The sequence below is a fragment of the Crocuta crocuta genome, unplaced genomic scaffold, assembly GCF_008692635.1.
Source record: "Crocuta crocuta isolate KB4526 unplaced genomic scaffold, BGI_CrCroc_1.0 scaffold167, whole genome shotgun sequence".
NCBI classification, from domain to species: Eukaryota; Metazoa; Chordata; class Mammalia; order Carnivora; family Hyaenidae; genus Crocuta; species Crocuta crocuta.
In genome coordinates this window covers 1,594,488-1,609,101 of record NW_027532406.1, presented here as the reverse complement: position 1 = coordinate 1,609,101, position 14,614 = coordinate 1,594,488, and the positions used below count along the sequence as shown (strand labels likewise).

Here is a 14,614-nt window from a genome sequence, read left to right as displayed (position 1 = left end):
TGGGGCACCTGGGTGGTTCAGTTGTTTAAGTGTCCGACTCTTGGATTTGGCTCAGGTTATGATCTCACAGTTCATGAGTTCTAGTCCTGCCTTGGGCTCTGTGTGGCAGTGCAGAGCCTGCTTGGGATTCATTCCCCCTCCCCCCGCCCCCCCCCAAGAAATAAACTTAAAAATAAGAAGAGTTAAGAGTCAATTAAGCATAATTGACTGAGCCCCCCAGGTGTCTTGAATAGGCAGAGTTTTTAGGCCAATGGAAATACTCTGTATGATACCATGATGGTAGATATATGTCATCATAAATTTGCCCAAATCCATAGAATGTATAATGCCAAGAGAGAACTTTGATGTAGTTTGTTGGCTTGGGTGACAATGATGTGTCAGTGTAGGTTCAACAGTTATAACAAAGGTACCACTCTGGTGGGAGATGTTAATAAATNTCCTAGAAATAAATAAAACATAAAAAAAAATTAAAAAAAAATAAATAAAAAAATAAAAAATAATAAAGTTTTAAAAAATACATTAAAGATTTGTGACACTTGGATATGAATTGATTTTAAAATTCCATATTTCAAAATCTAGATTAGAGTTTATATTATATTGCTAATAATGTGACATGCTTGCCAAACAATAGTTTGTAAATCCTAAGCAGACTTCCTGTAACCATGTGTTGAATTTCCAGCTGTGTTGATTCAGACTTTGATCCCTCTTAAGAAGATAAATGCAGTATCTGCAGTTTCTAATGGTAAGGGTGGAGGAGAGGTGTTCAGATGACATCTTAAAAGCCAAGTCCCTGTCCAGATAAGAAATTAAAGATGCTGGGTAAGCCAATATTGTTTCATTGGCTTCCCCACCCCCTGCTCAAATTTGTAGGCTTTATCCCCCCAAAACAAAAACAAATAACAACAACAAAAGAGATACTATTGTTAAATGCAGTGTGCCAGATTAGATATGTTTCCTTCCAGTAGAATCACTTTCCTTAATCACCATGCCTAAAAATGATACACCTGCCTAATTAGAACAAGTTCTAGACTACAGATACAGTGTGAGCATTTCAGTTAGCTCCACACAATTGATAACTGTTGGGGCTGAGGTTCTTAGAAAGTCTTCCCCTCTTTCCTTTTCTTATTTCTTTTTGGCCAAGCTTTTAATGTTTTATACTTCTGAATCAGCCTTTTGATTGTAGGCATTTCCCAATTTTAGTCATTTATACTGTTTTTGTTTCTAAGTGATTCTTTAAATGAAAAAAGAAATGACATATTTATGGATATGTATGGTGATGCTTTTAAATATTTTTATTTTATTAGATTTAATTTACTTGTCACTCTTAAAATACAGAGAACCCTTTTCTCTGTGACAAGAAGGTAAAATACAGCATTCACATTTAAGATCTCCATGCACTAGCAATAATAAATCCTTTTGCCCAGAGTAATGCAGAAGCTCAATCCAGAGCCAGTGGGGATAATGTTGTGCTCCCTCACAGAACCAATTACCCACTGAGAAGTATAATGAGCAGGGGAAGCAATATAATACAGATCTATATGGCGAGTGTAAAATTATGGTAAAATCGTTGCCTGTGATGAGTCTTATACTAAGTGTATCTCCAATTATCTTCTGGAAAAAATTATTCAGACATCTATTCAGGTCAAAATTCATTACAGAATTGCAAGAACAGTCTTAGAATAAAACAAAAGCGTCTGTATGTGTAGAGAAAATGGCAATAGACATGTTACAAACAAGGTTCTGTTGTGTCACTGAAGGATCTGAAGTAGTCCCTATACTGCCATGAAAGTCACCAAACCTTCCTGCAGAGGCATAGCTGTACTGACCACAGTTATAGCACATACCGATGGGAACAGATAATGCTCTTAAGATTCAAGACAATTTAGATCATCACAGGAAGTCTCTACTTTTAGAATTAGTGTGTTTCCATAGACTACATCTTACAGCAGATTGCCCTAAAGGGAAATCCTGAGCATGCATGATCTATATCCTAATTAGAACTGGGCTTGATCAGTTGAATAAGTGGGTTAAGTGGCAGGAAATGAAATCTACTTCTTTGTTTGGTAGGTATCAAACAGACTACCTAAGTGACCAAAAAAAAAAAAAAAAAAAAAAGAGTTACCCTAAAAACAACACAAACATTTTTCAATCTCTGTTGTCCCACTGCTATCAGTTGTGAGGTTTGTGAGAAATAATTCACTACCAATAATAAAGCAGCAGAATTTGTAAAGTATTGAGGTGGCTCAGTTGGTTAAGTGGCCGGCTCTTGATTTCATCTCAGGTCATGATCTCATGGTCGTAGAATTAGCCCCGTTTAGAGCCTGCTTGGGATTCTCTCTCACCCTCTCTCTCTGCCCCTCCCCCACTTGCTCTCTTTCTCTGAGATGAACTTTTAAAAATCTAAAAAAATTGTAAAATGTTTTTAATAGATTGAACAGATTCATGCTCTTGTTATATTTTTGTTATTCTCAATGCAGTGTATTCATCTTCCTTGACTATTACTACTTGTTTTTGTTTTTGTATTCTTTCTTAAGAGGAAAGAAAGGCAAGGAATCTCACAATTAGGTACTAGCACAGCCTCTATATATAACCTATAGTGAGTGACTTATTGCTCAGAAAGCCCCAGCCAATAGTGGTGAGATAATTTCCTTCCAGCTGATACTTGAATTTTGGTCCTGTCTTGTCAGGTTATACCCAGAAAAGTATAATCATGCCCAAATGGTCATTTATTATAAATGATGAGAGTAGGAGAAAAAAGCCTTCAGATTAGACAGTGATGGAAGCCATCTTGCCACTGATGGCTGTTTTACATGTCATATTATAGTTACTAAGGATATGTGTTAAAGAACAATAGCCTTTTGGACTGAACCAGAGGATCCACTTCCTAACCTGAAGCTGGAGCTACAGCAGTGAACAGTCTCTGCCCACGGAACGGAGCTTTGATAGTTCAATTAGTGAAACAAAATAGGCAAATGATAGAATTTGTCAATATGTGTAGCAGTGATGAATGCTATGCATAAAAGTAAAGCAAGGCCTGCAGGATCCAGAGTGGTGCTGGTGGAAAACAGTTTCAGAGAGAATGGGCAGGGATCAGCCTCTCTGATAAGGTGATATCTGATTCAAGCTCCAAAGGAAATGAGGGACTGACCAGCCACAGGAAAGTGGAAGAGCAAAGGACTTGCAGTCAGCAGACTGGGTCTTTCTGTCTTGATAGTTATATGACCTTAGGGAGGCCTTGCACTTAACACAATCCTGTCTCACAGGCTGTGTTTGTCACTAGTGAGACACCTGAGGAAAGCATTTTGGTAAACAACAAAGCATTACCTAAACTTCAGGTTTCAGTACAAGATGATAGAAGGGTGCAATTTAAAGACATGCATACGGAAGAGCCCTTTTACACAACTCTTTGAGTTACTGAATTAAGTTGTCTGCGCTGAAGTGTTGAGAACACTCTCCAAAGATGAACTGTTTGATACTTGGGTATAAAGGATTTATATTAGTCTTTGTTTACTTTTGTGGTAGTATTCATTTACAATTTTGTATTTGTGCTTTACTTCCTTTGGCATCTTTTTCTTTTCTTTTTCTTTCAGCTTTCCTTTTATTAAATCAGGCCTCTTGGCTCTCAGTCGAGACATTTTCTACCTTGTTCTTTTATTCCCTGATTAATTCATTAAAAAAAACCATAACAATCCTCTAAAATTCATATTTATCATAGAGACTCACAGAGTCAAAGTCTATTATAGAATAATTCTAAACTCCACAGCAACTCATTTTTGTGGATATTTATTAAGGACTTGAAGATGTTGTTCTTTTTATAAACAGAGTAAATTTTGCAATAATCATAATATTTGAATAGTGCTTTATTGCATACAAAGTACTTTCACACACTCACACTGAAGTTTAGTGACCCCAGAGTTAGACAGTGCAGACACTATTGTGCTGCCCTGTTTTACCAATGAGGAAACCTGAGGTCCAAAGATCAATATTTAAATCCAGGTTTTAAAATGATATAAGTATGAATATATGAATGAAAAATGCCAAGTTGCTTTTTACCATTTAGAACTACTTAAATGGCGTGTATTGTAAGTAGATTCAAGAAAGTTCTAGATGACTCAAGATGAATCAGTCTATAAGGGATGGTGGAAAGAGAAAGCTGTGTCCCTGATCATTGTGATTGGACATCATAGAGGCAGAGCCTCTTTTTGTGTCATTGTCAAAGAGGCTGTGCACCTGGCTCCAATCTAGCATGAACTTTTGTTTATTTTTCTTCACTTACTTAGACTGATATGATTTACAAACATGTTTCCTTTAGGGCAGAAACAAATGTAGCCATAAGCAAATATAAAACTCAAAATGATCTGAATTAATTAATCCAATTATTTAATTGGAATTAAACAATGTTTTCTCAGAAAAGGTGATTTTATTTTGAGGTCAAAGGTGCTGAAGACTTTTCCAGTATCTTTTTAAGTAAAATAGAATCAGTAAAAAATATTAGAGCAGAGCTGGGATGAGCCTTAGAGAATATCTGTCCATGGAACCATTAAAATATGTGATCTGGAACGGACCTTTGAAGAGTCCCAGATCTCCAACTTGTGTGAGGTTGCTTTGTCTACTGTGGTACCCTCACCATCCTGATGGGGCCCATGCAGCCTCTCCATGGTCTCTTCCAATTACAGGGGCCATCCAAAAATAATCCATTCCATGAAGACTCTATGATACCACTTGTATGAGGTACCTTCAATAGCGAAACTCATGGAGACAGAAAGTAGAAGGGGGAAATAGGGAGTTAGAATCTAATGGGGACAGTTTTATTTTATTTAGTTTGGGAAGATGAAAAAGTTCTGGAGATGGATATGGTATTGGTTATACGAATATACTTAATGCTCCTTAACAGAATACTTAAAAATGGTTAACATGGTAAATTTTGCGTTATGTATATTTTACCAGAACTTTAAAATTAAAATGAAGAAAGAAAGCAATTAAAAACAATCCATTCGATTTCTGGACATTTCTGTGGGAAAGTTTTAACTCCTTCTACCGTAAGCCCTGTTCAAGTTTTGTATTCTGGAGCCATGGCGATTTCCCCCTGGAGGGAGACTTCTAGCTTGTCCCTTCCCAACAGTCTGTTTGAGGCTGACTAGCCCCAGTTCCTTTAATAGGTCATCCTATTTCGTTTTATTTTACAGTTTACTTGAATCATTATCAGGATAAGGACTATACATTGTGATTGGCAGATGAACCTTTTAAATCTCTTTAAATCTATTGGTTCTTATTCCATATCTATTGCTTTCTCTTTCTTGTTTGCTCACTGTGTTCTCCCTTTTTCATTTATTTGTTGAAGGAAACTGGATCATTTGTCCTCGAGAGTGTTGGTACTTGCACCAACACCCTATTGGATTGACCGTTCCTCTGTCCTCTATATTGCCTATGAATGTATTGGCTTGAGATTCTTTATTTTATAAATTTTTGTAATCCAATTACATAATAATCCATTGTTGATTTTTTTTTTTTAAGAGTGGAGCGGGTACTATTTTAGCCCCTACAACCACCCCCCAGTATTTCGTTTAGAAAATTGTACAAATGCAGAAAAATTGAAAGAACAATATATTGAACACCCATGTAACTTTTACATAGATTCACTAACTTTTATTACCTTTAATATATGTAAAAGTACACAGTTTTTCCCCCTGCATCTGTTGAGCGTAAGTTACAAAATCAGGACACTTGACTCCAAAACATTTTAGCACATGATTGCTAAGAATGAAGACATTTTTCCATATAAACACAATTGTGTTGACTCAGGAAATTCATGTTCTATCTAGTTTGTATATTGTCTACTCTTTATGTATTTCCCTAATTATCCAAATAATGTCTTTAACAGCTGTCAGTACTTTTTTTTTTTTTTAATCCAGAATCCATACAAGGATCACAAACTATTTAGTTTCCAGACCACTTTAGTTGCCTAAATCAGTTCTGCCCTTTATTGGGTCTTATGTGACATTGACACCTTCTGAAGAGTCCAGGTGAGTTGTTTTACAGAATGTCCCTGAATTTGGATTTGCCTGATTGGTTCCTTATGATTAGATTCAGGGTAAATAATTCCGGCAAAAATACTACGGAGACTGTGCTGAATCCTTTAGTGCAACACTTGGGGGGCACATGATGTCAGTTTGTCACAAACTGGTGATAGTGTTGGTCACTTGGTTAAGGAGGTATCTCTACTGTAAAGCCACCTTTTTATCATTATAATTAATAAATAATCTATGGTGGGGCTCCTGGGTGGCTCAGTTGGTTAAACGTCCAGCTCTTGATTTCAGCTCTCATGATCTCAGTGTCATGAGATTGAGCCCCGTGTCAGGCTCCATACTGACACTGCAGAGCCTGCTTTGGATTCTCTCTCCCTTTTTCTTTGCCTCTCCCCCGCCTCCCCTCTCAAAACAAAGTAAATAAAAATAAAAATAATCTATAGCATATTAGTGGTTGCTTTTTAAATAGTTTTAAAAATATGACATTGGTCATGGGAGAAGTTGGATGGAAGAGATTATGAGCACATAAGTGAAGAGTAGTTACTCCCACAGATGGAAAGATAATTTTTCTGAGAAGAGGGAAGTAGGGAGTGAGAGAATAAATAGTGAAGGTGAGAAGTATGCTTTGGTGAAGACAGAGTTGTGTTTAAATGCTAGTTCCACAGTTGAACTCCTGCATCTTTACAAAAGTTACCTAACCTCTCAGATCTTCAATTGGCTCCCTAAAATGGGCATTATATAAACAGTTCTGGCAGAGTTATTACGATGATTAAATGAGAAAGTATGTAAAGTGGCCTCTCACCTTGCATCTACACCAGGACCTTTGCATGGGAGATGAGGATGAATTGCTTCCTGAGCAGGTTGCAGTTTAAACCTATCCATGGATGTTAATTCTCCAGATTAGTTTGAAATATTCAGTAATGTTGATAAGAAAATGTGATCAACATGTTAGGTACTTTTATGAAATTTCAAAGAAAGTGATTAAGAATTAGATGTTTGGTTTCATTTCCAGACCTCTTACATATGATTTGTCTGCGGTGGACTTGTGTAGAATCGAATTGCCATTTATTCAGACCTCTTTCTGACTGCAATCCATTTTAATCTATTACCAGGGATTATTTTTTGAAACAGTTTATATGAAGTCTGATTGAGAATAGTGAATCATAATAATTTTGTGACCCATTTACATGCATTACTGTAAAAGTTTCATTTCTTACAAGTGACAATTTTTTAAAGTTAATTAGACTCGGCTACACTGAGGTTAGCAAAAAGTGCTTTGAATTATCAATAATTCAGCAGGGCAGACATTTCTGTATAATGCAGTGGTTTTATAGAGTATTGTGAGATAGTTATCCCTAAAATAAATGGTTGTGAGCATACATCAGCATGGTGGGGTTCACTTGAATGTAGCATGAAGTGATAGCATCTATGCTTTCTATTATTGGGCCAAGTGTGGGACATCAGTCTTTCTGGCCATGAACTACTAGCAACCTTTGTCCTTTGTGTTACCTTTGGTTAAAAACGAAAAATGAGCACGAGTGCTGGCTGATGGCCATGTCTTTCTCACAGCTAAAATTCATTGGGGGAAAGAAAAATGGGATTGCAGATTTGGATTTGTTTCATTGCATGAATGATATGTGACATTTTGTAAATTATTTATCACCGCAAGGATGGCAGCAATGGCTTGAGCATTGTTATATCAAATGAAAGCAGGAATCCCATTAGTACAAGGACTGGGTTTTAGCTAGAATCTATCAGGGGAATGTTGTCACTTTAAAACCAGATTGTTCTTTTAATTGCTATTTAAAGGAACAAAAGTGTTCCCAAGGTACTACAGTTGAGCAGTTGCAAGTAATAACTATGGATCCATAATTATGCAGTGCTGATTATCTGGCATTTAAAAAATTGTGGCTGGAGTCAGTGACCAATTTGTTGTAGCTTGTCTTTTTTGGTTTTTCTAGTACAAAGTGTTTCTATGCTCTGCTTTTTAACGGTGGCTACAAAAATACAATTGCATAGCTACTTCTGAAAGTAAAGCCTGTGCATATTAAAAGAACAAATTAAACTGAAAATAAGGGCAAGATAATGAATACTCACATTGTCAGGTGAAATTAATAATCATAATTGAAAAATTTTGCACATCCTTAGTCATAAGATAAATTGTGTTTTTTGATGACGTGTTTTCACAGTGAACCAAGACATTTGTTGGAATCATTATAACCATTTGAAATACTATGTTACAGATGAGGGTTTCTTCTTTTAACTAGCATATGTTCCTTTCATTTATTCAGCTAACATAGATTTTGAGTGCCTACTGTGTATCAGGCAGTGTATTAATTAGGCATTTCAGATAGAGTAGCTGAACAAATAAGGGTTTATTTTGTGCTGATGTATATTTATAAAGTTAGAACTTGCAAAATCTTGTTCTCAATTTATATTAAAAACATTTATGATTATGGTAACTTTCGTTGCCCTGAATTTTTGATTCTTGAGATTCAAATATAAATACGTATAGTTACATTCAGATGGCTAGAGCCAACATGTTTAAAGCCTTGGAATATGCAATAAAAGTTTAATTTTCATACAGTTTGGGCTGTTCAAAATAAATGTGACCAGATCTGTAGACACAGTCAATTTATTCATATGAATGGGGATATTAGCATCACTCATAGTCATAAATAACAATGGAGACACTTAGATGTATATGCAGACTTATCCACTGTTAAAAGCAGTTTCCTCAGTGAGAGGTAAGGAGTGCTAGGGGGTTAGACAGATGTTTTGTTTTTTATTTTATTAATGTGGGATGTCAGAGATTGAGAGTTTATCTCCTTTGTGTGACATGGCATGGTTTACTTTTGAAGACCTTGGTGCTGGAAAAACCTTGTTAATGATCCTTTGAGCTTCCCAAGTGATCCCACAGAATTTTAAAGTTCTTGTTTAGTTCTGACTCTGTTATTATGTCACCTAAAAACATACCGATATTTTATATCAAAAATTTAAGAGATGGATAAAACTAACTTGCGCTAAAGCATTTAATAAAGTTTAGTTAAACCATCTGAACTAATTAGTTGGTATTCATAAATTATAATCCTGAAAATGAATCAGTTTATTTTAGGTATGTAGGTTATGAGAACAATTGAGATTTCAGGTGAATCTTTTTGTTTGTTTAAAGTAATCTCTGCACCCAATGTGGGGCTTGATCTCATGACCCCAAAATCAACAGTCACATGCTCTACTAACTGAGCCAGCCAGGCACCCCTGAAAAGAATCTTGAATAATGTTCATTTCAGGAAGGTTATATAATATATAAATGTTGTAGATTTGCTTGGATTAATATAAGTTACTTCTGAATCTTACATATTATACTTAAATGCATTATTCAGGTAATACTGTAGCATCAAATGATTAAAGAGGTTTTTTTTTAATTAGAAAATGTTTTGAATACCTTATTCAGCAGTTTCTCTTTATTAAGGAAATACATAAGAAGTTTTGACTTTATTTTGTTGTTAATTTTGAAATGGAAAACTGACAGTATTTATTCATTTTAATTTTATCATAGCCCCGTGCCGATCCCATTCCGATATGTAGCTTCTGTTTGGGGACTAAAGAATCAAATCGTGAAAAGAAACCAGAAGAACTCCTCTCTTGTGCAGATTGTGGCAGTAGTGGTAAGTTGGTATTTTTTAATGTGTGTGTGTAGTTACTCCTCTATACCTTGTATGCTATTTATATCTCTATCAAAACTGCACTTGTTTTCGTAGGTTTTAAATTTAATAACTAAGTGCAACTAGAGAGGAAAAAAGTGAGTATATTAACAGTGACATAATGTTATTCTGTATGTTTATATAATACTATACGTTAATTTTTATAATTAAGCTTTGCTTTCATATCAGCATTCGTAACTCATTGTGCAGTATTTTACATTGCAGGTAAATTCAGTGTAGAGAATTCTGTGTTTTCAAGCTGAATAGAACTGGAATCACTTGTTTTATATAGTCTGCAGTCTCAGTTTAAGAGATTCTAAAGTTGGAATATATAGTGTTTCAGGTCGTGACACCTACTGGTGAAATATAATATTACAACCCAGCTCTGCATGACTCTGAATGAAAAGGACAGTGTTCTGGAAACTGAAAGACAGAGTCAAGAAATCATCAGGCATGAAAAAAATCTAGATTGTCTAGAATAAGATAGGAAAAGAGTAGCCTTTGTAGAAGTTGATGTTGAAATCAAGGAATTGCTGGGTAGGGAACTGGATCCACATTCAAGATGCTGTCAAGTAGCCGTCACCTGTGCCTTTTTCTCAGTCTGAGTTTTTTAAGACCACATCTCCAGTTTAAAATGGAAAATAAAAGTCAAATTGTGCTTACATGAAAAGAATTTGTCTTACCAAGTCAGTCTTCCTGCGTGCTAATTAGATGATAGTTGCCTATGTTCTCTCTCTGTCGCTCTCTCTATATAGTTATATGTATGCATATAGACAGACAGACACACCCCTGCCCCACACAGACTGAGTGGCAGCTAATTGGATTTTAAAAAAATAATCTCTTTGCTAATCTTTAAATTTCCTTCTCTGTTCTCTTCTCTCCTATCACTTTTCCCCCACAGTGTTATTTTAACATTCATAAGCAAGTATTTCTCTAGTTATAATTATCTTTAAGAACAACAACAAAGCTGCAGAAGACCGTAGCATACTGTCATTTAGGAAGTCAATATAGTGTAGTGGTTAAGAACAAACTCAAGAGCCGACCATAGCCCAGTTCTTGTACCTTGATTTAGTTACTTAACTATTTTGTGCCTTGATTCATCACTGGAAAATTAGATAATGGTAACACCTACCTCTTGAATGTTGTGGGTGTTCAGTGAGAGAACACAGGTAAAAAACCTAGCACAGGGTCTACGGCAACTATGGTAAGTGTTCTGTAAATGCAGCCAGTGTCATTATTTGGCATGTTTGCTATTGTCCTTGATTGCTGCAAGTAATATCAAATCTTATCACCTTTTTTGACAGCTGTTTGATGGTTGGCTAGAGGAAATGTTTCACACTGAGGAATGACAGTGTTGTGTCATGATTCTTCCTCCTCCTATAAAGGTTTAACTTGATAGGCTGTAGGCTGTATGTGGTTCTGCAGTTTTCAGGACCCGTCTAGGAGGGGAGAGCCTTGGAAATAAGACATTTCAAACTCTGCCTGAAAAATGCATTCTGACAGTCTTTTTGATAGGCTTTACAGATTCATTAAAATTCTTTACCTGCTCATGGTATCATGGATAGTGACAAAAGGGCATGGAAACATTATCTGTACGTTCGGCTTAATAAATTTCAGCCCTACAGTCTCCCTGTTTTATCCTGGTAAGGTAGTCCCTCACTCATCACTTCTGACTCTGGAGTTATCTTTTGGGTTTTCTCACGAGGCTCATTCTGAATGAATTATTCTTTTGTTTAACTGCCTGATCAGTTTAGTGGTGTTCACTTATCTAGGGTTTACCCTTTGTTATTTTTAAGGTGGTACTTTAAAAACTACCTTCACTGTTTTATTTTTTGAGTGTCTATTTGTCTGGAGGCCGAGACAGATTAAAAGTGCACTTAAGTGTGGGAAGAAAAGTTCCCTTCATATATTTCCTTACCTTTGCTGATACACTTACTTGAGTTGATAAGGAATTCGAGATCATTATCTACTAGATCATAACTTCAAGGCCTCCCTCACAAGGTATAAAGGTGTAATTCTAAACAGGTAGATCTTAGATTTTCTGATGTAATCAATCTCCCTTCGTCTTTCCCAGATTGAAGACCTGCCAAAGGAGAGGTTTGATCTCTTGTATACTTTGAGGTCACCGAAATTTTTTCCCCCTAAAGTTTCTTATTTTACCAGGGTATGTGGGTGTAATGTTAGGTTTTCTCTTCAAAAACACTTTTGTTTTCTTTTTTAACAAATGGAGAAGAATGGACTAAGGATACTGTCTGGAAGGCTTATATAGTTAGAGTCATTTTGTGAGCCAGTCTTCCCTCCTCCTCTCAGGTAGAAAAAGCCAGAGGCTTTGGAGTCAAGGTATGGGTCATGGCAGAAATTCAAGCCCTTGGGGGCATCAGATCCCTTTGTTTAGGATAGAGGATCTTGGAGAGCTGCTCTGGACTCCGCCATGTGGTCTGGCTCAGTGTTAAAGTTCACCTAATATTCCCTTAAATGTGCTTTGCCAGTCTGGATTTGGCTACTTTTGTCAAAACAACAACAACAACATTTTTCCTAGCTCAGGGCGATGCATCATAGACACTTACTTCTTCTGGTACATCAGAGGAGTAGACTTTGTTATTTGCTACTCTTTAAATAGAAGAATCAAAACAAAATATAGGTCTTCTTTGGAGAGCTTCGGGAGATTTTTGTATTTTAATGTTCTGATGTGACACTTGATAATTGTAGGCGAAAAACCAATAATATAGGCTGTCATAGCTCAACGGTACCCTCTAATAATGGTGGAAATCCCATTGTCACAGTCCAGTCCAGTTTCTCCAATGGGAATTACAGAGTGGTCAGTACCCCTGGTTGGCCTTATGGAAATGGCCAGTATCTCACACTCAGAAGAATCCACTGGTTCTCAGATTGAATTGAAACTGCTTGTAATGATCAAAGGACTCTCTAATGTAAAATGTTCATGTGAAAAAAATACCCAAAGCAGTATAAAACCAGAAAAAGGAAATATAGATGGCAGCCTATAAGGAGGATCATTCTTAAATGTGTTTCCCATATGTGCCGTTTGGTTTGTAGTTGCCTCTGTCTGAAGTACCATTTGTATGATGTCACGCTTAGTCTCTGCTTAGATTTCATAGATGAGAGTAATAAATGTTTCCTTCTCCTTACATCATAAAGTAAGCCAATTAGAAGTGTCTCTATTTTTAAAATGGCTTAGTGCTGCATATGGGCAGTACTTTACTTAACTATGTTTTTCCTGTTGAAAGTTCCTTTGAAAAAATAATTCAGGTTTGCAGACAGTAAAAATAAGAGGTGAGGTGCCGAGCGCACAGAGCCCCAAATGTGGTTTTCCAGTTTTCTGCTCACTGGCTGTGTAAGTGCAATTTTTATATCTGTAAAATGAAGAGGGTGATGTCTGCAGCCTTCCACCCATAGAGCTGATGTGAGCATACAGTGAGATAATGATGTGAAGATTATCGGTAACTATAAAACATTACACAGACGTGAAGGATTATTCTAACCACTAATACGAATGCGGGAATCATCAGATAGTCTTCAGGTCTTTGGAAATGTTGGGACTAGGAAGTGATTTTACTTGACTTTCATGGATCAGCCTACTTTGAAATTAACACTGTTATATTCTCTTTGCCTCATTAAGACCAAATTATCTTTAATTAGCTTCACATAAGTATTAGATATTATACCAAATGAAATTTTGTGTCTGCTGCTCAGATTGCTGGGTGGTTAAATCTTACTTACAGATGAGTTGTGTGCATGTGTGTTTTCAAATTAGCAAATCTAAGATAAGTGTACAGTTCCAAATTACAGCTTTATTCTAAGTGGAAGCTCATGGAAACTGAAGACAGAGGCTGCTGTGATGCAGCTGGGAAGGCAAGAACCACACCTTTGTGTAGTAAAGGGAGGAAGAGCTGTGGCATCAAATGTCAGTATGCCCTCAGGAGACCTGAAGTCTCTGCCGGGTTTCTTTAGTTGTGTGTTATGTTAACCCTGAACAAAACTTGCCTGCCTTCTTCTCCCAGAGTGAACTGGTAGGTGCAGTATGCAGATAAGTAGGTATATAAAGAAAGATCACTCGTTTCTTCAGGTCACTGTGAGAAAATTTCCAGGGATTGGTTGGTTAGTTACCCAATTTCACACTGAGTCAATCCTGACTGAATGATTAGGTTGGGAAGGAGACCCTTGACTCCAGAGAAACCTAACGATGGAATCCGAAGAGGAGTACATAGGTTGGAGGAGGAAGGACTGTTGAGCCCTATCTTATCCAAGTCCACAGCTGGATTGATCATCCAAGTGGAGAAACAGGAACTAGAAACTTTGCACCTGGCCTTTTACTTCACTGAAATCGTGCTTGTCGGGATTAACAGTGACGTCCACATAGCAAAATCTAAAGGTCACGTTTCGGTCTGTATCAGACTCTACTGCACAACTCTCAGTTCATACCAGGGAGTCCTCAGCCCTGTGTAGCCTGTTGAGAATCTTTTTCCTTAAGTGTTCCTTTCCTTTGGCTTCTGTGATCTCATATTCTCTGTATTTTCTGTCACCACTTACTCGTATACATTTTTTTGTTAGCTCCTTTGTATCTCTCCATCCCCTAAATGTTTCTTCAGCCTTCTATCCTTAGCCTTGTGCTTCTTTGCTTCATAGCTTCAGATACTTAGATATAAATGCCTTCAGAATTTCGCCACTTGGATGCCCTATAGGGTTTTCAGAGTTAAGTATCCCAAACAGGCTGTCAACCTTGCAGTGTCCTTGCCACACCAAAACAACAGTATGATAATCTGTTGAAATCTCAGTAAACTGACTTCTTTCTTCTCCTCATGGATTCCCATTTCAGCAAATGGCATATCTCTGGCTATTCAGTCATTTCCACAAGCCATCCTGCGT

The 14,614-nt window shown here is 36.7% G+C and overlaps 1 protein-coding gene across 1 annotated transcript in view; it reads left to right on the top strand.

Annotated features, from left to right (window-relative positions):
* The window catches only part of KAT6B (lysine acetyltransferase 6B), a 192,626-nt gene that overhangs the window by 114,311 nt on the left and 63,701 nt on the right, over positions 1 to 14,614 (top strand). The window contains exon 4 of the mRNA XM_077778727.1: positions 9,586 to 9,694. Coding sequence (XP_077634853.1) covers positions 9,586 to 9,694 — 109 coding nt within the window. The remainder of the gene's footprint in view (positions 1 to 9,585; positions 9,695 to 14,614) is intronic.